General features: G+C 39.2%; 1 protein-coding gene across 11 annotated transcripts in view; it reads left to right on the top strand.

Moving 5' to 3' along the window:
• The first annotated feature begins 857 nt into the window (after nucleotides 1–857).
• Nucleotides 858–27,058, top strand: part of STXBP5L (syntaxin binding protein 5L) — a 177,215-nt gene continuing 151,014 nt past the window's right edge. For 3 of the 11 annotated variants that reach the window (XM_052666011.1, XM_052666006.1, XM_052666039.1), the window contains exons 1-2: nucleotides 859–1,508; nucleotides 14,829–14,926. In XM_052666011.1, coding sequence (XP_052521971.1) covers nucleotides 1,326–1,508; nucleotides 14,829–14,926 — 281 coding nt within the window. In that variant the 5' untranslated portion in view covers nucleotides 859–1,325. Of the gene's footprint in view, nucleotides 1,509–14,828; nucleotides 14,927–27,058 lie in introns of all 11 variants that reach the window. The other 8 variants (XM_052666048.1, XM_052666002.1, XM_052665999.1 and 5 more) reach the window with 7 other exon arrangements.

The raw sequence follows: 27,058 nt of genomic DNA, 5'->3' as shown, positions 1-27,058 counted from the left end.
ATTGCCAGTGCCATGTCATGAGTCACCGGTAATCGCCGACTCGTTTGTTCCCGACCCCAATACCCTTTCATAGAACGTGCAGGGTAACATTTCCCCCACATCACATCTGGGAGCCAACAGCAACACCCACTGCACCCACAGGCCCACCCCTCACCGCCCCGCTCTCAAAGCACCCCCAGCGGCAGACGACGCCGTCCCGAGAGTGCCCCGCTGCCCCGGCCCTCAGGCCAGTGCCGTACGGCCTCCGACCCCTCATTGCCGCCTGAGCCCAGCGCGCTCGGGACAGCGCCAAACGCCGCATTGGGGCGGGGCGTCGCGGAGGTTAGAAGCCTTTCCAGTTGGTGAGAGCGCCTGCTCATCTTGACAGTGCACCCAATCAGGTGCGGCGGAGCTCTGCCTCGCCATCCCTCTCCCTCAGCTGCTGTTCCCGCCCGCTCGGTTTGGCGATCCGCTTATTGGTCCGTTCGTCCAGCCGACCGACTGCCGAGCCAATTAGAGCAGCTGTCAATCACGAGCCGCTGTCAATCACGATCCTTTTGCCCCGCCCCGTCACTCTCTTCAGGCGGGGTAGGGGAGGGCGGGGCGGGGTGTGAGGGGAGGAGGGGTCGGTGTGGGGGCTGTGGTCGGGTGCGTAGGCTTCGTTCCGTCCGGCACAGGCTTGGTGAGGGGGCAGCGAACGAGGCTGTCCCGTCGTTTCAGGACGGCCGCCGCCCGTCGTTCGCTGGCGAGGAAGGCGATAGGCTCCCAGTGGCTGCGCATCCTCCGCGGGGAGAGGAGGGACCGGGGCGGCTCCAGCAGCGGGAGGAGGGCGGGAGCAGCAGGGAGAAGCGGTCCGCCCAGCTCCCGGAGGAGACAGTTCTCACAGAAGGGGTGTCGAGGGGAAGCGGGGTTGGGTGCAGTCGCTCTTTTTGTAGCGCTGTCGAAACAGCCGAGCACCAAGGGCGAGAGGAAGAGAGGGATGGACTCCGCTCCGTCAGATGCCGGCTTGAATTCTCCATTGACTTGTCGCTGATAGCCCGCTGCCAGATGTGGGTGTCTGGGTGGACCTCGTTCTGTCGCTCCGTATCTGAGCGTAAAGCTTAGTTCTGCTGCTTGTGGATCTTTTATTGTTATTGCCCGAAAGGACCCATCCCGCTAGCGTGACAAAATGAAGCCTTTGTATTTTTCAGTCAATTATACCTAATACCGATTAGTCGGTTTGGTACAAGGGGCTGAAGCGCTGCCTCGCTCGGAGGACCGTCAGGGACTCTCGCTACATGTAGCTGGATGTGTGGCGGCACATCCTATCGCCTTCCCCACGCCTTCCTCCTCGAGCTTTTTCCAAAATGAAGAAATTCAATTTTCGCAAAGTTCTGGATGGTCTGACCGCCTCCTCGCCCGGTGGCAGCGCTGGCGGTGGTGGGGCTGGCGGAGGCTCCGCGCATCCCGGTGGGACTGCGGGCGCCGCGGGAACTCCTCGGGAGGAGATCCAGGAAACGCTAACTTCGGATTATTTCCAGATCTGTAAGGTAAGGGCAGGGGATCCCTTCGGGTAGCGGTAAGGAAAGCTGCGTAGCTCAAGGGGTTTGGGGGGGGAGGGGGGAGGAAGGAAGGGAGGGAGAAATGGGATGCCAGTGAGCTGTTTTACCTGAGAACTGCAGTGATTGTATAAGGACTTTGTACTGAAAGGCAGTGATGTCTGTGGTGGTGGTTGAGTAGCAGTATGTTCATTGAAATCTGGTTTCGGGGGCAAATCCAGAATACACACTTGGTCTCCGAACTAGCAGCGAGATTGTGGACAAAGAGCTAATCAAGTGGTACCAATATAAATAACAAGCCATCAGACATTCAAAATTGTCTATCTGTACTCCCCCTCCTCCCATTGCTCAGGTTAGAAAAGACCTTAAAGATCATCGAGTCCAACCGCAACCTAACCATAGTACCCTCCTCTCCTCCTTCTCCATAAGGAAAAAGGCACAAGCTAGAAACAAAAGATGGCACAGTGAATGCTGAACATAGCACTTTTGTTATTTGCGAGGGGTTGGGTGTGTGTTTAGGGTTTGTTTGTTTGTTTGTTTGTTTAGCATTGGTGCTGAGGATTGTGATTTTATGACAGTAAACTTAATGGACCGGCATAAACGTTGAAAGTTTCCAAATTTGTTTGGTATTGGCTTTTACGTATTGGTTAGATCTTTCCGTGGGAATTTTCTCCAAGTAGTAAGCATAAAATATCTCTATGGGTTTTTTTTTTTTTTTTTTTTTTTTTTTTTAATGTCTGTTTTGTGCAAAAGAGCTCTCAGTGCACGATGAAATCAGTAGAAATGACTTGGTATTTCTGACCAGCTCTGGAGTTCTAAGTAGTACTTTGGTAATGAAGTACAAAAAAAAAAAAAAAAGATATTGTATTTTTATCCTCCAGTCCTATGCTTTTATCTTTAACTTTGACATTAATTGTGTTGACTTTACTAAAGTCCTGTTTGTGTATCCATTAGGACCTGCAAAAACAGAATTTTTAGCTAGTGCAGTTTATGTTATTACAAGAGCTTCACCTATTAAGTGTGCTTTCATTAGTCAGATACCAACTGAGTTGAAATTTAGGTTATAGCCCACTTCAGCACATCCCAGTATTTAAGGAAGAAGGATGAAATATAAGCAAGTAAGGCAAAACTGTAGGAGAGTGTGTAGATCTGTCCCAGTGCAATATACAGCTTTCATAATAGCAGATGTGATGATTTTATTCTGTTCTCAGACGCAGTGAGAGTTAAAACTCATACAGAGTTCAGGTGAAGAAAGATGAGCTCCTATCACTTAGAACAGTCAGAGAGACCTTTTGAATAGGTTCTATACCATGGGGTGTCCTGATTAATTAATTAATTAATCTGCTGTTTAACAGTGCTAATTTATTACAGTTGTGCCTGTTTACACCGGGGCTCAATTTGACACCGTTTGCTTATGCATCCAGTATTACAACAGTTTATGACATTCAAGATATCCAGAATAGTGATTTTCCACTTTGTCCCTTCAGTAGAAAAATGATGTAAATAACCCAGTTACGTTGATATATCTTTAGGTCTGACATTCTGAGAATTCTGAGTAAGGCTAAGACTCAACATAATTCTTCCTTTGATAATGCCAAGGGATTTGTGTTTCATGTGATAGATGTGTGGCATATTTGCCAAAATATACAATAAATCTTTCATAAACAAAATCAATTAATTCTCTTTGTATTTCCCACCTTTAGCTTGATATTTCTTGCAGGCAGTTTTGTTAGGTTTTGACAGATCTCCTTAGAAATGTGGGTGCCTGGGAATACAGCACTTCTAGAAGATTTCAGTGGGCAATGTTTGCCTCTCTTTTTTATTCAGTTTGGAGATGTAGCTGTCAGGTTGAAATGCTTTCAGCAAAGTAAATATTTGTATGGGAGCGCTTTTGGTTGCAGCAGCGCTTGCTTATGAATGCGTGGTACTGCAGAAGTCCACTCTATGGTATACAAAGCATTGGTTTCCTTTTTTCAAGGTACAAAAGCATCCTAAAAGCAAACTTCCCCAAATAATCTCTGATTATGAGCTAAGGAAATACTGCAAGGTTTAGTCAGCAGGCTCTACTTAATGAGCTGTGTTGCTGTTTAGTAACAGTGCAAGCATGTCTGAGTGAACTGACAAAAACTCACAGGCCCCAGTCCTGCATTATGTACTGTGCAAGTGTACCAAAGTGGGACTGAATGCAGGCACATACGGTACTACAGGGTGCGCAGTCTGAGCTGTAATTTGTACCTTAGTGGATAGGTATAACATTAAGAATACTGCAAAACATGCACGTCGTCCAAGCTTTACCTTCCCAAAGCTTTTGTGGCGTAGAACTTCTGATTTTTCAGTTGTCTATTTTCATGTTAAGTTACATAAGTAATACAGGCTGCAGTTTAAGGACCCAGGCTCTGTGATCCTGCTGCACACAAAACTGAGGGAAGCTACTGGCACTACTTGTTTGTTATGATCTGCACAATCATGATAGATGGATTCTGCTTGGAGTAACACCCCAAACCAATTTTTTCTTTCTTTCCTGATTATTAAATCTTCATTTAGATAAGTAGTGTAAAAGCTGACTCATACATTAATGATGAAAGGGCCTTACACTGCATTCTTTACTTAAATAAATTGCCTTTGTGAAGTTTGTAGGAGGTCTTCTTGACTAAAAACACTGATCTGAATCCTCTAGCAGCAGACTGATTTCATTGGTAATGTATGTTTTATTAGTAATACACCTGAAAGCTGTCTCTGTTTTTGACATTTTTGAGATACTAATTACTATGGTGTCTTTTTAAGATAAAATGAAATCTTTATAGAAGCATACTGAATATTTCATTTTATACTGAGATGTTTACAATGAATTACTTTTGCCATTTATGTTTGAATCATTAATGTAATCTTATGTATTGACAGAATATAAATGAAATATTCGTGAAACTATTGCATGTGAAATAGCTGCAGACTTTTTAAAGCGTCATAAACTTAAGTGTTGGTACTTGTAGTAGTGAATCATTGCCATCTTTCTGGAAGTACTCATCTAATATGAAATTTTGGCAGAACTGTATTTTGTGACAACTGGAAGCTGAGGTGTAGGTCATCTTGTATCTAAGGCTTTTCTTGGGTATCCACGTGGTAAAAATACTGATTATGATTCAAATTAATTGAATGTGTGAGATGGGAGAGTCATGCCAAAAACTAGATGCAATCCAACAGAATGTTAGTAAAGTTTGCATTAATTTCAAGGGTGGTGAACTGAGCTTCTTCATTTCTTATTAAGATCTGTTATCGAGGATTTTTTGAGCCATCCTGTATTTGTTTATGGCTCATAGAAATCAAAATACGGCAGCAGGAAGAGATCTCATATTAATACAGGAATCGGGGTCAATTAGGATGTTGTAAATCATTTAAGTAGAGCTTTGAGAGAGGGGACGTAAATGGTGAAAAGAGTGATTTTCTTACTTTTGTAGGGGGTGAATTACAAAGTGGTACCGAAGGTTGGGGAAAGCTGACTAAACATGAAGATGCAGATTTTGAGAACACATGGTGTGTATCTTTATGAAAATGAGTCTCCTGTAAGGAACTACTGAGGAGCTGTTCCTCAAAAGCAGTCATAGAGTTGAATTTGTAAAGCAAGATGTTATTACTTTTATGCAGAGTGTGCTTGAAACCAAGATCTCCGTAACTAGGTAAGAAGAGTTGTGCTTGACTAGACCTACAGCCTATTCTAGTGTATTTTCTTTGACTGTTTGCAGCAGCCAGATACTCCAGAAAAGATTTTAGAACCTCTAAGTTGAACTTGTCACTGAATTATTACCCAAACTCTAATGTGGTTGTGACTGCCTTTGGCTCCAGTCAGTAGCCAAATTTCAAAGACAGCTTCACTTTTTCAGTCTGCCACTCGCATTTCACTCCTCTGGGATAATGGCTGTAATAGAGACCCGTCCAGTTTTGATGAACTTCTCTATTATGTTGCCTTGTGATATTACATAAAGACATTTTATTGAGATATTTCAGTTTATCATGCAAATTTACACACATTATTTATCTGGATTTCCTACAACAGGGTCTTAAATTTTAATTCATCGTTTTAGATATGGTAATACTCCATTTTGACAGTCCATGAAGACGAACATGTAGTCCTTTTGGTAGCAGTCAAGTAGATATTTTAACTGGAGGTGCAGCATGAATATGCATTTCAGTGTCAATAGAAATAAGGTGAATTTCCAAATGGCAGTTTAAGAACAATTGTGCAGTAGCACGCAGCTGTGTTTTTGCTTATAGAGGATAAAAGTTCTTTGTTACAACCTGTCTGTAACGTTTAGTTAGCATGAGCCATTTGGTTAATCTGTGTTGTCTCATTAAGGTCACTCAGGGCCAAAAAAAAATACCTGTGTGAAGCTTTACGTTTCAGAGCAAACCCACTTTAAATTAAGCCTTAAACCTTACTTGTAAGTGCTCAGTTCATTCTGTGGTAAATACAATATGACGTTGAGAAGGATTTTTCACACATGCTGTATTTTGGATAGAACATAAAATTTAAACTGTAGATTCCCAGTCACAGAACCACATAATTTTAAGGATTGGAAAGGAGCTCTGTAGATCACCTAATCCAGTCCTTGCGAAAGCAGATTCCCAGAGTGGGTTGTGCATGAAAATGTCCAGGCAGGTTTTGAATATCTCCAGAGAAGGAGACTCTGCAACATCTCTGGGTGTAAGTGCTATAAGTGACGTTTCTGTAATTAGATGTCAGTAATCTTATTAAATGTGTGATGATTGTAAAGTATTCTGCTTTTTAAAGCATTTGTAGTTATTTGAAATAGGGCTCATCAGCAGTAAAGAGCACAGCATATTGGAAGCTTCTTTTTAGGGAAACTTGAGGATATTAAGCTACCTACAGTAGTACACCTGGACAGTTGTTTTGTTTCTTTCAAACAATGTGTCTTCATTTTCTGCATTCCTTTATTTGATCATTAGTCAAATACTAATCCTGAATGCATTAATGCAGACCCTCAGGGCCAACACATGCAATTACAGCTTCAAAACCATTTTAAGAGTTTTAAGGTTGCAAAACAAACCACTTGAAAATTCTAATTTTCTGATGTTTGCTTGCAAATACAGCTTTTAATTGCATTATCCCATACTTCTTCTGTAGGTCTTATTTAGCTGAACATAATGTTTGCTGAACAGAAAGCACTTCAATACATCTTTGGATACATAGAGTTTACTGAAGTATTAAGTTTCCCATGGGCTTTCTCAGCAGAAGTGCTCTTCACTGTGCTTTTGAAAGCTTTATAAACATTAATGAATTGATCTTCACAGTATTTATCTGAGATGGACATATCATTGTTCTTGCTGTATAGATAGGAACTGAGGCACGGAAGGTTCCACAAAGCCAGATTGCCTAGTATTTGCTGTTTTGAGAGTTCAGCTTGACTTGCCTTGAGTCTATATTTTTAAGCATCCTCTTTTATACTGCTTGCATCTTCCAATTATGCCTCCATCATTTTCACATTTTGTTGCATGTACCCTGCACGTCTATAGACTAGTTTCTAGGCTCTTCTCCCTTTAGATAGCCAGAAAAACTCTGAATTTCCTTCATGTCTTACATGACTGTCGATGAAATTATGGCTTCAGACTGGACATTTGAATTGTACCTAAGATGTCTGACTGTCATCAGGCTCCATAACCTCAAACTGGTCAAGGACAAAATGGAGAGACTACTAACAACCATATGTAAAAAGTTTAATTCATGGCCCTTTGCTTAGTCATTTATAAAACTAAGTTACAAGAGGATTGATAGTATTTCCTTTTCAGTTTTCCATCTCATCTGTAACTTGCATGCTCCTATTCAGTACTAAATAGGCATGCTTGACAGACAATATATTTTTTTAACAAAAATAACTTTGATCTGCCCACAGAACAGATCAGTCTGTGTTATGCATGGAATGAGGCATGCATGAGGCATGAATGAGGCAAAAGTGATGAGGGAAAAATACAGGAGAGCACTGTTTGATTAATCTCTGCGAGAAGGGGACAAATTGATGTTGCACAGATTATCATAGTTTGTGAATGTCCTATTTTCTCTGGTTGTTTTTTTGTGTGTTTTTTTTTTTTTAAACTGGTTTATTGACAATTTTAAAATGCAGTGTTCATAAAAGCAGTTTATATAAATATATTAATTTCTCAAAATATATATTAGGATAGGAGGAAGCTATAGGTCCGTGTGATTAGAAGTGTGAGTAATGTGCATGTGTGGAGAGAAGAGAAAGCAGTATTGTTGGGTACAGATGGCTGGTAAATACGCTCAAATGCAATAAGATGTTATCTTTGTACAGTGCTGCGTCCATTCCGAGCAGTTCACCAGCACAGTCTGTGGGCAGTGAAAAATAGGAGAGACAATCTGTTGCCTGTAGCTAGGGTCAAAGTCTGAAGAGGTATGCTTTTTATGGTTTGTTGGAGTTAAACTGTACGCAGAATTGGAGGAAAAAAAAATGACCCTTAATATCTAGGGGTTTGGGTTAATGGGTGTGTGTGATCAAGAATAGCCCTGCTGAATTCAGTGGGATATTGTGCCGGTATAGGTACGTATGATAACAGGTTTTGTTGCAGAATTTGATTCAGATCAATTAAACATTGTTGCTTATGTTTCATAAAAACATCTGCAGTGTAAGAATGTTAGTTAATGTTGTGAAGTCAAACACTCAGAAGTCCAGGACTGTTATTCAGCTACTGTAGAAAATATAATGGGTGTACCTTTGTGTTAAAGCCCAGTCTTTATTGCATCTTCTTATTTTCTTAAAGAGTCTGTTCCTATCATCCATCAGATTTGGTTTGAGCAGTACGCAGTGTATGGGACAGATGGGTGGATGGATGCTTTTATGTTCTTTACTATGAGAGTGGTGAGGTGCTGCAACAGGCTGCCCAGAGAGGTTGTGGATGCCCTGTCTCTGGAGGTGTTCAAGGCCAGTTTGGATGGGGCCTTGGGCAGCCTGGTCTAGTATTAAATGGGGAGGTTGGTGGCCCTGCACGTGACAGGGGGGTTGGAGGTTCATGATCCTTGAGGTCACTTCCAATCCTGGCCATTCTGTGATTCTGTGATTTGTATTCTTTGCCATAGTTCCTGTGAGAAAATTTCCCTGTTAACCACTGGATGTTGCATAAAGTCAAACATAGTAAACTCCGATGTCTGCTCTGTGCAGCCCAGTCCATCCATTGCATTTTTCAAGGATGGGGATGTGCTTTCAGTTTCAGCTACCCTGCATCAGTTTTACTGCAGGAATATTCCATTGTAGCTGTGGATAAAAGTTCATTGTAGTAGGTCCGAAGAAACCTGATTCATTCATTGCTTCTCCTTCTTTATATTTTAGTTGCTCACTGAATGAGGCAAAGGCAGGAATAATGGCATGTGATTATGTAAACAGTGATCTGATTCTTAAGGTCTTTGGATATAGTGTGTATTGCTTTGTGCCTGCTAGCTATCCCCTTGGTACCATCTTGGTCAGTACTGGGGGAACACTAACATTCAGGATTTGCTGTATTTCACTGCTGTGAGGGAGCAAAAAGCAGCCATCAAGTACCTTGGTTTCATTCAGAATGTATCTCCCTCATCTGTGAGATGAGTGCTGGCCAGTAACTCCAGATGAAATTCTAAATAAGGATAAAACATACAATGTGCAAAGAAGATAGGAAGATTATTAATTATTAATTACATAGAATTATTAGTAAAAAGTTATTAGAAGAATTATTAATAAAAAGTGGGCACAATTGGAAATACTACTAATGAAAAGCTGATTTCCCCCTTAGCAGGTAGGCCAAACTGTGCTTTGAAATCATTAGATTTGTTTTTAATTTTATTTTACCTTAAAGCCAAAGCTAAGTTCATTAAAGTTCATGGTATTTATCTATTTTGCACTACAGCTGAAAGGTTTTTCTATAAACAGCTGATGTTCTATTTCTTGACAGTTTCACTAGCAGGAGTGGGAAGCCTCTTATGGCACATGTACTGAACAATGCATGCAATTTCTTCTGAAGTTTTCCATTTGCCTCCCTTTTTGCATGTATATGTATATGTAGTCATAACTGTCCTTTTTCTCTGTCTTAGTAAATAGTTTAAACTCAACCCACAGGTTCTACTTTAGTTTTTCCAATTCTCTCCTGCATCCCACTGGGAAGGGGAGGGAGAGTGAGTGAACTGTGTGGTACTTAGCCACCTCCTTAACACCTAGGTTAAACCATGAGATTTGATGAGGTTAGATTTTTAAGAAAAATTATTCCCTTGAAAAATGAAAATCTAGCTAATAAAATTGTTTCTTTTGTGGCCTTAGATTGGAAGCCTACTAACATCTTGTCTTGTGTCTATCTTCTGTAAGCAGAGAATACTGTCACCAATCAGAGAATCTAGGCACTGAAGCATAGAAAGGAAGGATGTCGTTGTGTGAGGATATAATGCATGACAACACATCTTTACGGGCATCCGTCACCCACTTCTCACCACTGTAACCTCAACGAAAGGTGTAATTGTTGACCTTTCTTGAATATTTCATAGATTGCTGAGCAAGAAGCTACGCAAGTTTGTGTTAAAGCTTCTTTCCCTGCTCCACAAGCAGATACAGCGTTTGCTTCAGTGAGACTTCTGTATTGGCATGTTGACCACAATTTGGAAATAGATTCTACATCCTGAGTCACAGGCTTAGACTGCGTAGTTCAATTTAAACAAGTACACATCTCATCAAAAATTATTTAGCTAAGTAAATCAATTTTGCTGTCAAATATTACGCAAAGCAGGATATCTGCAAAATGTCAGTCACGCATTTTATGTTTATGCAGACCAGCACAAACAGTTTTTCCTTATTATTCCGTTGGTACAGTTTAAAACAGATTTTACTCCTGTATCTTCTGGAGTTATTTAGAAAAGAACAAAATCACCTTGAAAAAATGACTTTGCAGGCTAATATAAATTACCATATAACAAAAGTTAAGAAAAACTCCTAATACTGAAAAGCCAAATTATACACTATGAAATAACTGCAATGGATACTGCATATTGCAGCTAGTGAGATTTTTCTCTTTTCGGCTACTGAAAAACATACTGTTATATTTTGTACAGCAAAAGTGTTGGTAGAATGCTGACAAGTCCAAATAGTAAATGAATATAGGAAATTTAAGTAAATTTATTTTATATATTTATATATATGTGTGTGTGTATATATATTTAGAATTCACTGAAAGAATATTTGCTTGAAATGATTTTAATCAAATTTAAAATAGGAATGAGGATTTATACTGAAATCGTAGCTACATTTGTAGTTGCTTTGTTTCAAATAAAATGTTTCAAATATTGTATATAAACTGCATGCCCTAGGGAGCACAGTCTGCCTCTAGAAGCTATGTGCCAAAAAGGAGACAAAAAAGAAATCTGGATGATGTGGCAAAAAGCAATCCTGGCTCCATCTGCTGTCTGCTTTTTTTTTCTCGTTTGAGCACCTTCTCTTTTAAGATGTTTGTGGTAGGTAGGCCCTGTATTTAGGAGAACACAGGCTGATACTTTAGGATACTTTCTTCAGGTTCTGCCTGCTATGGGGGTAGCTTTGCTTTGGGGGAAAAAAATCTTTGTTTTGCATTTTCTACTGACTATTGAAAGTTTTGGTCAGTATTATTAATTATCTACACTGTGCAGATTAAGTAGGAATTTTCTGTCATCCTAACATCACGTTTGTAATTTTTCCCTCTTCTTCATCTCTATTAATAGATGCTGTGAGGAAGCCCAGACACAGTTCTAGAATTGTTTTTTCTTACACTGGGCTGGGAAACTGAAGTTTGACAGCTTATTATTCCTCTGCTTAATAGGCCTGATCTTTATAATCACCTTTGAGACTGCTCTAATTCACGTTAAAAACTCAATCATAACGGTTTTGTTCCATCTTAACTGTGTACAGCTGTGTATAGCTTTGTTCTTCTTCCAAACTGTTTTTGTCCTTTGTTTGAAGCCATAACCAATATAAGTATTTTACTTCAAAATTGTCATTTATGTGGAGGATCAATGAACTTCAACAGTATTTTTTTTTCTTCTACAAATTGAATAATTTTGCCTGCACCAGAACTTCCAGGTACAAATATTCTGATTTGAAAAAAAGGCTGCAAAATGGGTATAGCAGTTCTGAGTCAATCCCATAGTTTAGAAATATTTACTCAGCTGTGATCCTGGAGAGATGTATATGTCTGTGCTTTTAAAACATAGTTCTACAAAACAGGACCCAGATAAATTATAAGTCTGACTACATAGATTTCAGAAATACTAAAAACAGACACGTGAAATGGTGGTAAACACGCAGGCAAGAATGAAAATAAGGCTTTAAAAATATTGATCTTTACATTCCTAGATCTAAGAAGCAATGCTGTAAGTTCCAGTCAGATTTAAATATCAGAAATGGAGAGATTTAAAAAATAAATAAATAAAAAAATTAATAAAATCTTTTCTAAAATATAAATATTTTTCCGGTAGAGAAGAACATTTATTCACAAGAGTAAAGAAGTATTGCATATAATAGAAAATGAGTAATGAAGTTAGGTCAAACATCAGATACACTGGAAAATAGATTTTATAATTCCTTTTGATTTGGTGACATGAGAGGTAAAAGCATTTTTACAGTATTTGTAGTCTAGTATCAGCTCAGGTGTCAAATATCAAATTCTGATTATGATGATAATCAAATTCTGAGTAATTCTCAGTAATTCTACCACTTGAGAAGATGAGAAGGTAAAACAAAACAAAAACCAACCAACAAAACTACACAAAAAAGAAAACCACACACTGCAAAAAAAAATACAGAGTTGTGGAGATCTTTAAGAAATGTCTGCATTAACATAAAAAGTGAATCAGGATTCTACAGCTTACTGAAGTAGCACGTGTTTCTAGATTTTTGCAGTCTAAATACTAGTAATTTGAATTAAGACATCCCTTATCAGCAATAAGTAAAACATGAGTAACATTTCTCTTAAGGAAGTCTTTATTTAACAAAAAAAGATGCATGTAGTTGTTCCCAAGCTACTTGTGAACATCAGTTTAAGTGCTTCCAGCTGAACAAAAGAAAACAGTTGTAGTTATAAGACTGTAGGTGTCATCAACTTCCCAAATTGCAGACCTGATGAGTAAAAGGCAGTTCTTGTAGAAGTTGTTCTGTAGGGCCTACTGAGGGGTTCAGCTAATGCAATTCATGAACAGGATAATCATGAAGATAAAATATCTGAAAAAAGTTGCATTCTGCTCACTCTAGAAAACTTTTCAATCCCAAGCATACATTTAAAAAGAAATTATTTATTATCCAAGTTTAGAATCATAGAATTCTATGGGATAGAGTTAAGGGTTGGAAAAGAACTCCAAGATCATCCAGTCCAACCGTCCACCACAACCAATATTTTCCCACTCAACCACGTCTCCTAATACAATATCAAACATTTTTTTAGTATTTCCAGGAATGGTGATTCAACCACCTTCCTGGGCAGCCCATTCCAGCATCTGACTGCTCTTTCAGAGAAGGAATTTTTCCTAATATCCAACGTGAATCTTCCCTGGAGCAACTTGAGGCCATTCCCTCTGGTCCTGTTGCTACTTTTTGGGAGAAGAGGCCCCCACCTTGCCATCACCTGCTTTCAGGGAGTCGTAGAGAGTGATGAGATCTCCCCAAGCCTCTTCTTCTCCACACTAACAATCCCAGCTCCCTCAGCTGTTTCCCATTAGACTTGTACTCCAGACCCCTCACCAGCTTTGTTGCCCTTCTCTGGATATGCTCCAGGGCCTCAATGTCTTTATTGTAGTGAGAGGCCCAAACCTGAACATTGTACTTGAGATATTATTAGGTAAACAATCACGCTCATTACAGTCACATTATTATTATTATTATTTGTATTTTCTAGTCTAGCCTTGTTATTTTCAGTCTTTTTTTGTGTGTGTGTGTTGGACTTTTCCATCATGAGATTGTTTCTGTTAAGAATCAGGCAAGTCATACTGGTCATAACTTCCAGGTTTAGATAATTTAAAATATTATTTGAGGAACTCTTAAACCTAAGGATGCATTGCATCTCTGAAAAATCAGAATTACAAGCATAGTATTCCTAATAAAGGTTAAGAAAGGATGAGTGATTCAGCTGTTTATTTTGAGAACATCTCTGGTGTTTTTGTTTTTTAAATTGATATGAAGGATTTTTTCCTTCGTAGACTCAATTCAGTTTATTGATTTATTGGATGTCTTCCTCTGGATAAGTTCCATTTCTGTCCTCTGTAGCTGTTCTGGTCAGGCTGAAACTGTTTGTTTGTTGCATTGTAAAATCATATTGCATGTGTTTGTTTTTGTTTGTTTTTTTAATTTAGAGTTACAGCTGCCTTCCATTTTGGGGTTATCTTTGAATATATAGTTGGTGCATACTTTATAATCTACATTGTTACAACAAAAACATAAAATATCCAAGTAAAGAGCAAATGTAGAAATTAACATGAATGAAATTCACTTCTGTATTTAGAACAACTTATCTTTTACAGTACTTCTGTGGAAATGTATTGCAAATAATACAGCATAAAGTAAAATCATAGAATCATAGAACTATAGAATGGTTTGGGTTGGCAGGGACCTTTCAGGTCATCTAGTTCCAACCCCGTGCAGACCAGGTCGCTCAAAGCCCCATCCAGCCTGGCCTTGAATGCTTCCAGGAAGGGGGCATCCACAGCCTCTCTGGGCAACCTGTTCCAGTGTCTCACCACCCTCACAGTAAAGAATTTCTTCCTAATATCTAGTCTAAATCTACACTCTTCCAGTTAAGTCATTTCCCCTCATCCTGTTGCTACGTGCCCTTATAAAAAGTCCCTCTCCAGCTTTTCTGTAGGCCCCCTTCAGGTACTGGAAGGCTGCTGATGAGGTCTTCTGGACCGTTCTCTTCTTCATACTGAGGAGCCCCAGCTCTTTCAGCCTGTGCTCGCAGGGAAGGTGCTCCAGCTCTTTGATCATCTTTGTGGCCTTCTTCTAGCCAGCAGCTTCATGTCCTTGTGTTGGGACCTTCAGAATAGGTTCTCCAGATGGGTCTCTCGCAAGAGCAGAGTAGAGGGGCAGAATCACTTCCCTCATTCTGCTGGTCATGCTTCTCTTTATTCAACCCAGAATACAGTTGGCCTTCTGAGCTGCAGATGCACATAATTGGCTCGTGTTGAGTCTTTATCAACTGACAGTGTTGATTACAAAAACATAAATTATTTTCCTTTACCCATAACATAGAACACACGTGCTGTTGTTTGCAGTTACGTTTCACTGACTTTGTTATTTTGTTCTGTTTCAGACGGTTCGTCATGGTTTTCCTTATCTACCCACTGCCTTAGCTTTTGACCCAGTTCAGAAAATTCTGGCAATTGGGACAAGAACAGGAGCCATACGAATGTATCCTTTCTTATTCAGAATGCACGCAATTTCTCTGTATTTGCACTCAGTGACATGAATCATCTTTACATCTAGAAGCACTCAGGTAAGGGTACAGTTTATAGTGTTATGTTATGTCTCATTTTGTTTTACTTTATTGACTGGAAAAGGATGTGCTGCTGAAGAATTACCTTTAGCTTCTTCAGTTGTCTGAAGGAAAAATTTTGAATGAGTTTTTGCTGTACGTGTGGCGTATATTGGTATATAAAGCAGAATTAATTTTTTGTTCTGCTGTGAGTAAGGAGATTTTTCAGTATGTAAAGTTAGACTGCAATGTGGCAATGAGCAAAGTGGGAATTTTGAACTGGCAATAAATAAGTTAACTGTTGCAATGCAGCCAGCTGGAGAAATCTTCACTGGAAATAAGCGTGTTTGAAATATTGTTTAGACCTTCCTAACTGAATGATGGGAAAAAGATGATTTTAGGGCATAATTCTTCTCTTCTTGGAGGAGATGTTTCAGGGAGATAAGAGAAATAGCTACTTTTAGATTGTTTAACCTTCATTAATTATAGAGGTGTCAGAACCATTATGTTAGTGTCAGAACCTTACGTATGTTTTTATACTGCAGGAATTTTGAAGTTAGTTGTCTAAACAGAACAGATTGAACATAAATGAAATGAAAATTTGGACAACTTTTGTTTTAGAAAAATATGAGGAGAGTATTTAAATATGTCTTTCAAAATGTTTATCTTAATATATATATTTTTAAAATTTGTCTTGATTCCAATGTATTCCAGTGTGGTGAAACTGCATATAATTTAAGAAAAATCAAGAAAAAAAATAAAGGAAAGAATATTACAGGAAGCTTTAGGAGTTGCAGGATACAGAAGTAGTAAGCCAATACTTTTTACAGCCTCTTGCAGCTAAACAAATTCTGGGGTCGAAAGTAAGGGACAACACTTTATAAAATAGCAGTTAAAGTAGCATACTGTTATGGTTTTACCCAGCAGGTAGCTAAGCAACACATGGCTGTTCACTCATACCAAATACTATGAAGAAAACCAACTGTCCAGCTGAAACCAGGACACTTGCAATCTAATGAAAAATTATCTCATGGAGAACCATCCTGGGCCTCTTGTAACATGACTAGACTAACACTTTAATTTCCTCCATTTTTGGGTACTCTTGTTCTGAACAGTTGTGTTTTCATAAACCTCATTTTCTTTACCCAAGACTCAACTAAACCAGTTATGTAAGAAACTTTGCTTTGATGATTCTACTCTTAATATTTTCCTGCATGAAGTAGGTTAAATATATTCCATTCAGAGTAATTGAATTTATGCGCTTCTGGGGAAGTTCAAGTCTAGTATCCAGTATCTCCTTTAATGTCTCTTCTCCAGTTTTGCTAGTAGAAGCCTACTTCATTTATGGAAAATTTTCTAGGAACTGAATCAAACATGGGTATCAAGATCATCAGACAATTTGATTTTTTTTTTTTTTTTTTTTTAAAGAGAGATGCCATCTTATAAATACCTCATGGCTTTGGCACACAGAGCCTGGTTTGCTTAATTGAGAATTGAGTCAATGAGAGCTATGCTTAGAAGACAGATGGTACCATTAAAAGGATTACTTTTTTTTTTTTTTTTTTTCATTTTTTTAACTGAAACTTCTCAACTTCACTCTCAAAGCTTTACAGAACATACTATGTAAAAAGCCCAGTTATGGACTAGGAAGTTTGCCTGTGTACATAGCAAAGAGGAGTGATGAGTGAAACAGCCTGGGACCATGAACCCTGCTTATTTAAGCCAGTCATGTTGTCGCCGTTTTTAACTGTTGCAGACAATAAGATTCAAGCCAAGATGTGTTTAGTATTAATTCTGAAAATACAATAATGTTTTTTTTTTAAAAGCAAACTAAAAGTAGTTCATATTTTAATGACTCTCAATCTTCCACAGTATCCTGTAAAAGCAGTTTTTAATAGAGCAGCATAATTTCATTTTGCAATGAACATATTACATAACAGAATGATGTTCTCATTCATTGTACTCCAGCAGTGAAGCTGGTGCTTCTAACCAGTATTGTGGATGGTGCAAAGGATGTTTGGCTACCGCTACAAAAATGCAACCATTTATTTGTTGGTATGTTAGTACCAAAAGTGCCCAGTTTGGATCAAATCCTTTTGTGCTAAGCAGCACAAAGGTATGGCAAGACAAAATTCATGTTTTGTATTCGTGTAATTATGTAGAACAAGTTTTCCTGTAACTGGTGCAAGTGACATAATGGTACGCTTGCTTCCCTGTCTTTCCATAAGGTTCACAAAGTGATGGCATATCTAGTGATTGTAAGCTTACAAGTTGAAAAAGCAAAGCAGTTTCCAAAGAAAAATGAAGCACATATACCAGCGTTGAAAATAGTCTTCACACCACACCTTTAGGTGATCATTTCAAACAATTGAGCAGCATGACTGAAATAGTCCGTTCTAAATTGGCCCGAAATAGACTATTATTCATAAATTTCCATTACAACACAGAGATAAATGAAAGCTCACTTTGGAATGAGTGTCAGTTTGCCTTCTAGATTTCTTTTCAAGCTGCTCTAGCAGCTGTAGCTTCTGTAGCAATGGGAATTGCCGTTGCTATGCTCTAGTGATGCTAGTGGTTTCTGTGGGATTCTCAAGAAACTTCAGACAACTGTAGCTTTTAGCTACATCAGTGTCTGATGGGTGCTGATCCTCACAAAACAGCTGTGCTTCATCCTCAGAATGAGTACACATTAAATCACTGATGAATGAGTGTCTTCCTGTTACTGACACTGAATTACAAAGCCTGCAAATAAAGGCAAAATATTCACCCTAGAAACAATTGCTCTGTCATATGGTCATCTTAATCCTTCATCCCTGTTCTCAGCACCCGTACTCAGATCATGTTTTGTTCCTGCTCTACCTGTACTATCCTTGCTTGAGGCAAACGTGTTCAGATGAAGAAGGGTTATGAAATTGAATTCCTTTTCTTGTTATCTTCATATGGTTTTTCTTTAGTCCTAGTCTGGAAAACCTTCTGACATTACACACAATAAAACAAAGTGTACTGTCTCTAATCTATCAGAGAAGGCATATCACTATACAGGGAGTGAGACAAATTAAGAAAATTGATCAGATTGAAGTCTTTTCCTCATTTCAGGGGAAAAGAAGGCTAAGGTTTTGTCACATCATGTCTCTGAATGAATAGATCAAAATCAGCGATAGAAGTGATTATTCCAATATCATATCTGAAGAGGTAGCATGTTGCTTTCCTGTTTCATTATGTGTATTCCTACGTTGCTATTTAATCAACTCACAAATGCTTGCTAAAATTCATTATGGGTACTTCATTTCATGGATTCACTGTGTCTTTTCACTTTGACTTCTTCCATCAAATCAATGATATGCCAGTATAGTCATCTACTGCAGGCATATAATTATCTACACATTATTGTATTGAGTCACTGATTATTTTGTGGCCAGCTGCAGTAACAAAACTCTACATTTAGACCATTCCATAGTTATTATCATCTTTGCTTATAAAGAAATGAAGGAAAATTTAAAATCCAGTGCAAGGATATCTACTGTGTCCAGAGTGGCCTCCAGACCATGAAAAGCTCGTCTATCATCACACTGACTTACACTGATAATACATCTTTGGACATATTTCTACTGTTTTCTATTGTTATGCATAATAGTTATTTTTAAGACTGACAGGCTTCATGTTGTTGCAGGTGGTGGTCATGGGGCATGCTAATCTTCCTTTTAACTATTCGTTACTTGAGAAACAAAAGCAAGTAATCCACAACACTTGCGAGGCCTTTCTGGTTATGGCAATATTGCATTGTCATCTGGTAGTATGATAGTCATTTTATTCCTAAGCAAACAAAATCATTCCCACTCACTAACACGTAGTTGTGCAGTTGTTGCTCTGCCCCGACCTTTTGCATATCTGCACAGTTCTGACACTTTCCTTGATCTGACTCTGGTGTCCAGCAGATCTTTCCAAAAGCAGTCAATTAGCATGGTGAAATACTGTTTCTGTTGCTGTGCTATTTTCCTGATAGGTTAGATTATGAAATGTATTAGTGGTGCTTAACTCTGACTTATCAGAGTGAAACTGTAAAGAAGCTGGAAGGAGTGTATGAGTGTATTTTTGGGTCTGAGAGGGGAGAAATAGAGGATAATCTTTTTTCTTTTTTTCCTCTTGTGTTTAAAAAATCTGTGTGTGAAGCTATTTGCAAATCAAACAAAATATCTACAGGATCTGAGCAAGAGCAATTCTGCTTTTGGATAGCACTGGAAATAATTTTTTGAGCCTATTTTGTGTGCTTTTTCACATGCTTTGAAAGCAAGGGTTATTTTGGAATGTCAAATATGATATAGCAATACTTATTTTAATAGGCATATCTTGTGGAAGATACAGCGCAACTTCAACGCTATCTCATTTGTCTCCATTAAACAGCCAAAAGTCATATATCTGATGCCAGAGTTTCCATCCCAAGTAAAGAGGAAGGTGAAATCTAAACCTAAGATAGCTCTTCTGAACACTGCATCTTCAGCAGCTTTTGTACGCAGACATCGTTACACGGAAGTACAACTAGGGCTGTTTGTGTGCTCTAGAGAAAAGGAAAGAGAACAAATGGCACTAATTAAGTCATCACCCATAGAATTCTGTGCAGGCATGGAATTTTACAGTTAAAGGAAGTATGGCAAAGAATGTTTGATGTCAAGTTGATCAAGATGGATACATTTAAAAGAAAATACAAGAATATAATGTAAAGTTTTGGTCTGCTGGAACAGTAGCATAACATCTAAATATAAAATGTGGCAGATTTACTTACACTACAATTGTTGTCTCTAAACAAGGTTTCAGTAGCTCTTTATCCTTAAAATAAGCTGGCTGTGTGCTTTGTTGTTTATGTGATTTATTGGGCAGATGGAATGGGGGAAGCACAGACAAAATCATAAGGCTAAAGTTCTGGTGTTTGATTTGGAAGAGTCATTGATGCGTTTTATCTTTATCTCACTGTGGAATATATTTGGAATTTTTCCAGAATGCTTAAGTAGAGCAGGAGCACAAACTTCACAGCCAATATTCCGAACGTACGTTTTTCTGGAAATCTCACTGATAATCAAGAAATACATGTGTCTGTTTTTATATGCACGGATACCTAAATGGGTTATTGCAGAAATGAACTTATTGTTGAACTGTACAGATCCGCAGTTTAGGGAATTTAAAATCTGCATGAAGATTATTACACATCTGGTTATGTGTGTGCTGTTATCTGTATACATACTACGTCTCTGCATAGATGTATATATTTAGGTCCACTGGTCTCCCTGGTCTCATGTGTTTTAAGTAAGTATGTAAAATATGTTGCAGTTAAAGGTGTTGAGCTTATTGCACTTTCAGTTGATGTTTATTCAAGAGGAAAAAATAATCTGATATATGAAAAAAAAATCTAGTAAGAAAAACAGATTTTCATATGTTTGGAAATCCATATAGAAATGGGAGGAAGGTGGATGGATCTGGCAGCATTTTAGTCAGAGCTGATGAGCATCATCATCCCTTATGAAGAAAGGCTAAGGCTAAGAGACTTGGGACTGTTCAGCATGGAGATGACCAAGAGGGGATGTAATCAGTGCTTATACGATCCAAAGGGCAGGGGGCCAGGCTGTTTTCGGTGGTGCATCATCACAGAACAAGAGGCAGTGGGCACAAATTCTAACATAGGAAATCCATCTGAATGTGTGAATAATTTTCTTTACTTTGAGGGTGACAGAGCACTAGAACAGACCGCCTAGAGAGGTTGTGGAGTCTCCTGCTCTGGAGATATTCAAAATCTGCCTGGATACTTTTCTCTGTAACCTACTTAAGGCAACCTGCCTTAGCAAGGGAATTGGACTAGATGATCTTCAGAGGTCCTTTCCAACCTCTAGAGTTTTGTCGTTTTGTGACTGCATTTACGAACACTGCCTGAAAAGAAACACTTTCTGGATGTTTGTTTCAGGAATTTAGTAACAAAAATACGTACCACGATACTGAAATTTTGCCTAGTGGTGATGGCAGCTATCTTTGAGAAGTGATATATCTTAATTAGATCTTGTGCTATATGGCTTTTTACATTTTCCTACCTGTTCTGTTCAGATGTTTCTGTCATTAGCAGAACTATTGTCTTGCAGAGGACGCAGTGCGCATCAATCTAATCTCCCTTCCCATCTGCTAATTATCTTCTTAGACAAATACACATGACCTAAATTTAGCAAACATCCTTTAAACACAGAATGGTTGAATGCTCCAATGATCAGTTTGGATCAGCTCTCCCAGCTTTGACCTCTCCCAGCCTCTTGTGTACTTGTCATGAATCAATGAGATGTGTGGTAGAAGTATACTTAGATTTGACTAAATTCCTGTAGTAGGCATGCACCTTAGTTGAGACTAAGTAGTTCTCAACTGCTTAGTGTCTTGGAAGTCAGTGATTGGAATTTACATCCTACTGTTTTAAAAAATTATTTTCTTCTGTTGTTTTTCTCATTATTTGCTCCATTTAAGGTCTCGGCTTCTGACAGTTTATTGTCTCAGATGTGAGTAGATGTTTGCTCTATTTCCAGTTAGATTATAACAGTAGTGCTTTCTTGTTCATGCGTTTCATTAATCTTAGTTTGTAGAGTTTGAGAGATACCTTAAGTTAAATACTTAGAGTGTAGTGAGTGACTAATACAATACATCAATAGTTTATTTGTTGAGGAACTTAATTTAAATATATGATTAGGATAAGGAGGTCTCCTATATTCCTTATGCAGACCTCATATATTCCCTGGTCAGTAGATTATTTGCATAGCTTAAATATCAATTCATTTTATCTTACTAGGCACATTTGTGAGAGGAGCATCATTTTGAATTGCAATTATATAGTCTCTTAGGTAAAAACTAAAAGAAAACTAAACTTAGATTTTGGTCATTTTTAAACAGAAGAGGAAGTACTGCAGTGGAAAGAGTTCAGGTATCAGTCATTAAGGAAAGTAATGCTTACGTCCCAATCATGAAGGAAAGTAATGCTTACTTCCCTATAACATATTTATAAGAGGGTCCTGGAAGATAAAGAGTGACTGCAAGGTGATGCAGAGAAGAGATTCTTTGCCTGTGTTTTACTCAGCTCTTTAGAGTTTACTGGAGGAGCTAATACATAAATAGGACATGAATAGCACTATTGGGTTTTTTTTTTGTATGTTTTAGTATTTTGAGTGGTACCTACAGGGTACTAATTGAGCTGTTAATCTTAGAATAAGTTAAAAGTTGCACGTGTCAACATTTTCCCACAATATTGTAAAGCCCAAATGATTTGACAAATTCAAATGATTCTTTCAAATTTTCATTATGTACTTCTCTTCCCTGTCCTTTCTGCAAAGTTTGAGGAATCTCACTTCCTACTTATTCATTAAGAGTGCAGAATATTTTCTTTGCATCATGTTTAAAGTTATAGATTACTGGTCCTCTGATCTCAACTTACTGAGAGTTGTTTGACTTCTTCCCATTCAAGTGAGAGATTTTGTTTACTCTCTGAAGGAACTGAGTCATCCAATTTGAGTACGAGATAATTCTGTTAGGAAATTGTGTGTGCAGTTGAGAGATGCTAGTATATATTCCCAGTGATAAGATCTAGTTACAGGGAGAATTTTTACTTTCCTGATGTATGCTGGGAATATAATACAGTGCAAAGGAAGCAGTCCAGGAGGTTTCTAGAGTGTGTGGAAGGTAACTTCCTTACACAGTTGGTACAAGAGCCTACCAGGGGTGGTGCCCTGCTAGACCTGTTTTTCTGCTCTAGTAGAGAAGGACTAGTGGGAGATGTGAAAGTTGGGGACTGTATTGGACAAAGCCACCGTGAAATTATTCTTAGTGATGTCAGAAAGGTGACTAGCAAAATTGTTATCTTGAACTTTCACAAACTTTGACCTTTTCAGGACACCTGTTGCAGGGGTCCCTTGGGAGTTGCTTTTGAAGGGTAAAGGGGTCCAGGAAGCCTGGATGCTCCTCAAGATGGAAATCTTAAAGGCACCAGACCAGGCTGTCCCTGAGTGCTGTAAGGCGAGCCAGAGGGAAAGAAAACTGGTGTGGATGAACTGGGAACTTTTGTTGAGACTCCGGGAGAGAGTATGTGTCCTCTGGAAGATGGGACAGGCTACTTGTGGAGATTACAAGGAATTTGCTAAGGTATGTAGGGAGGAAGTTAGAAAGACAAAAGCCCAACTTGAACTCAGATTGGCCACTGCAGTAAAAGAGAACAAGAAATCCTTAACAAATATATTAATGGCAGGAGAAGAACCAAGAAGAATTTCCATCTTTTATTTGATGCAGCAGGGGATGTGACCACTGAGGATAAGGAAAAGGCCTAGGTTCTCGATGCCTACTTTCCATCTGCCTTTAGCAGTCAGATCAGTTATTCTTAGGGCACTTTATGCCCTTACCTAGTAGTCTGGGATGGAACGTAGAATACACTCCTAATGATTCAGGTGGAGACTGTTAGAGAGCTCCTCCTCCATCTGGACAGTCACAAGTGCATGGGACCAGAGAGGCTCCATCCTCAGGTGCTGAGGGAGCTGGCAGGGGTGATTGCCAAGCTGCTTTCCACCATCCATCAGTGCTCCTGGTTATCTGGAGAGGTTCCAGAGGATTGGAGGCTTGCCAATGTGACTCCCATCCACGAGAAGAGCCATAAGAAGGATCTTGGGAGCTACAGGCCTGTCAGCCTGACCTCGGTACCAGGGAAAGTTATGGAGCAAATCATCTTGGGTGAGATCACATGGCACATGCATGGAATCCAGAAGATCAGGCCCAGCCAGCAGGGGTTCATGAAAGGCAGGTTGTGCTTGACCAACCTCATCTCTTTCTACAACTGAGTGACCAAACTGGTGGACAAGGGAAGGGCTGTTGATGTGGTTTACCTAGACTTCAGCAAAGCCCTTGACACGGCCTCTCACAATATTCTTCTGGGAAAACTGGCTGCCCGTGGCCTGGACAGGTGTACAGTTCTTTGGGTAAGGAACTGGCTAGAGGCCATGCCTGGCAGGTCGTGGTGAATGGAGTTAGTCCAGCTGGTGACCCATTTCAAGTGGTGTCCCCCAGGGGTCAGTACTGGGACCCATTCTGTTTAATATCTTTATTGATGACCTAGATGAGGGGATTGAGTGCACCCTCAGTAAGTTTGCAGATGACACCAAGCTGGGAGGTGGTGTCGATCTGCCTGAGGGTAGGGAGACCCTGCAGAGGGATCTGGATAAGCTGGATTGCTGGGCTGAGGTGAATGGGATGAGGTTCAACAAGGCCAAGTGCCAGGTCCTGCACTTGGGCCACAAAAGCCCCATGCAGTGCTATAGGCTTGGGGATGAGTGGCTGAATGACTGTGAAGAGGAAAGGGACCTGGGGGTGTTGGTTGATGCTCAGCTGAACATGAGCTGACAGTGTGCCCAGGTGGCCAAGAGGGCCAATGGCATCCTGGCCTGCATTAGAAATAGTGTGGCCAGCAGGAGCAGGGAGGTGATCAGCCCCCTGTACTCAGCACTGGTGAGGCTGCACCTTGAGTATTGTGTTCAGGTTTTGGCCCCTCACTACATTGTGAGAAGAAAGACACTGAGGCTCTGGAACGTGTCCAGAGAAGGGCAAAGAAACTGGTGAGGGGTCTGGAGCAACAAGTCTTATGAGGAGCGGCTGAGGGAGCTGGGATTGTTCAGTCTGGAGAAGAGGAGGCTCAGGGAGGACCTTATTGCACTGTACAACTTCCTGAAGGGAGGTTGTGATGAGGAGGGTTTTGGCCTCTTCTCCCAGGCAACAAACAGGACCTGAGGAAATGTCCACAAGTTGTGCCAGAGGAGGTTTAGCTTAGACATAAGGAAGAACTGTTTCTCTCAGAGAGTGGTCAGGCACTGGAATGGCTGCCCAGGGAGGTGATGGAGTCGGCGTCCCTGGTGGTGTCCCTGGTCCCTGACGCCAAGAGGCTTCTGAATGAGGTGCTGCGAGGTATAGTTTAGTAGCTAGATGGGCTAGATGATCTTGGATGTCCTTTCTGACCATGTGATTCTGTGATTCATAGATTAAGAGTGGAAGAAAAATAAAACTACAGTGTAGACATGGCTGCATGTGAAGTCTTAAGACCTGACCTAGTACATTGCTTTACTCACAAGAGCAGCGCCCTGGTATTCTGTAGGAACAAAAATTTGAGTGCCTAAGCAAGATTTAAATAGAATTCAAGCATCTGTAAGTGAAACTGAACTTCTGAACATCTCTGCTCAGTTTTCTGTCCTGAGATTTGCCCTTTTCTTCAGATGCTTTAAGTGTTTTTATAGACACAAGTTTCTTACTTGTAAAAGAGTCAATATCTCAGCATTTGAGATACCGGGAGCACTAATCAAATTAATCAACTTGACAATTCTCCAGCAATCTCTGCTGAAAGATAAGATGTGGGAGACCTTCTCAGAGAAAGGGTAGGTTAGACTGAAAATCACATGTGGTGGTAGATGCTTCTTCTGAGAGTTTGTGCTCGTTATTTATCCACTAGCTTAGAAATTTAAATAGTGACTTGAGATATGGGACTCTCAAATCATTTTTTTCACCCAGAATTTTAAAGCTATGCATGCTATTGTACAGAGGAACGTTTTTCCTACCAGATCATTTAGACCTGTGAAGTATTTTTCACAAAGTGAAAAGGAAGTGCAACCATGTCTTTATACGCTAACAATTTAGTCAGGCAATTCAAAGGAGGAATCTTGTACTCCAGTCTGTGTTTAAGGATATTAGTTTTATTTTAAACAGTTTCAGCAGTCTTACATTCCTAATTAAAACCATAATTGATTATCTTCCCGCTTGCCAGAAATACCTTTGCAGTCCAAGTTTTAATTAAGTATTTTTTCATTCTCTTCTTCCTTAATAGGAGAAACTAATACTGTATACAGATCTAGCAGTGATCTGGACAGAGAAATCTGACTTTCTGGGCAATCAAAGACTTAAGAAATCAAGTTTTTATCTGACCTTTTTGCTGATAATGAGTTAAGCTTGCACGATATTACAGAAAGCTAGGTAGTTTGAGAATTTGTTACTAAGGATTTTCAAGCTGCTTGAAGAATCATCAGAACCTTTTGACAGGAATAAACTTGCAAAAACTTCCGTTAAAAACATGGGAAGCCTTTTGATTCTCACATATGAATTTTCTTAAATGTATAGTTAGAAAATTTCTTATTCCTTGACCAACTTCAACACCAAATGTGTGGTTTTATATTGTCCGTGGAAATACTGCTTTTCTAGCCAGTCTGAGGTTATTTCTAGTCAGTCTACGGTTATATAATCGTAGTCTATATGCCCTGGAGTCTTGTTGTCACTACTTATTGTAATTACTATTCAGACACGATTGTGGAAGTTTAGACAGGATATTCTTAACTACGAAATCTTGTAGTTATCTTTTAAGGTGAAACTGAGCTGTGCATCTTCATGTCAGATTCAATTCAATGGCACATAGGGCCTCTCATGGGGCTTTTTATTTCAGCAACAGTGTTAATCAGCAATTTGTAAAGCATTAGAAATAGGTATTCACATATCTTTTTCTGTTGTTTCAGATTCTTCTAATGTGCATAAGCAACTATGTATTTTTTTATTCTAGTGACAAATTACTTTGCATTCATCAACACTGCACATAGCGTTCGTCTTGGTCTTTCATCAAGTTTGTGTTGGCATGATTATAGTTCCCAAATAAACTTATTAAACAAAATAACCTTTTCACATGCTTAATTCTCCAGGAATTTTTTCAGATTTACAAATGCTTCAAACGTTACCAGGTTTATTTATTACCATGGAATATTGTGACTTCAGCCTAAGTGCCCTTGCTTTTAGTGATGGACACTTCAGGATCTCAAAATCATTATTTAAATGCTATTGTGCTACCCTAGCTCCTACTCATTTTTGAAATGATTTTCAATTTCTTGAAGATCCTAAGAGGAGTTTTTCAAACCTATTAAAATTCAAGCTTTTTCAGTTTGTTGACATACATTTTTTTTATCTACCATAACATTTTTCTCACCTTAGGTATTTTCTCTTGTTCTGTGTCTCTTCATTTTCAACATTAATTTTGGAGAAAAACC

Source organism: Tympanuchus pallidicinctus, unplaced genomic scaffold (genome assembly GCF_026119805.1).
Source record: "Tympanuchus pallidicinctus isolate F22 unplaced genomic scaffold, pur_lepc_1.0 scaffold10, whole genome shotgun sequence".
NCBI lineage: Eukaryota > Metazoa > Chordata > Aves > Galliformes > Phasianidae > Tympanuchus > Tympanuchus pallidicinctus.
This window is presented reverse-complemented; position numbering and strand designations above follow the sequence as displayed.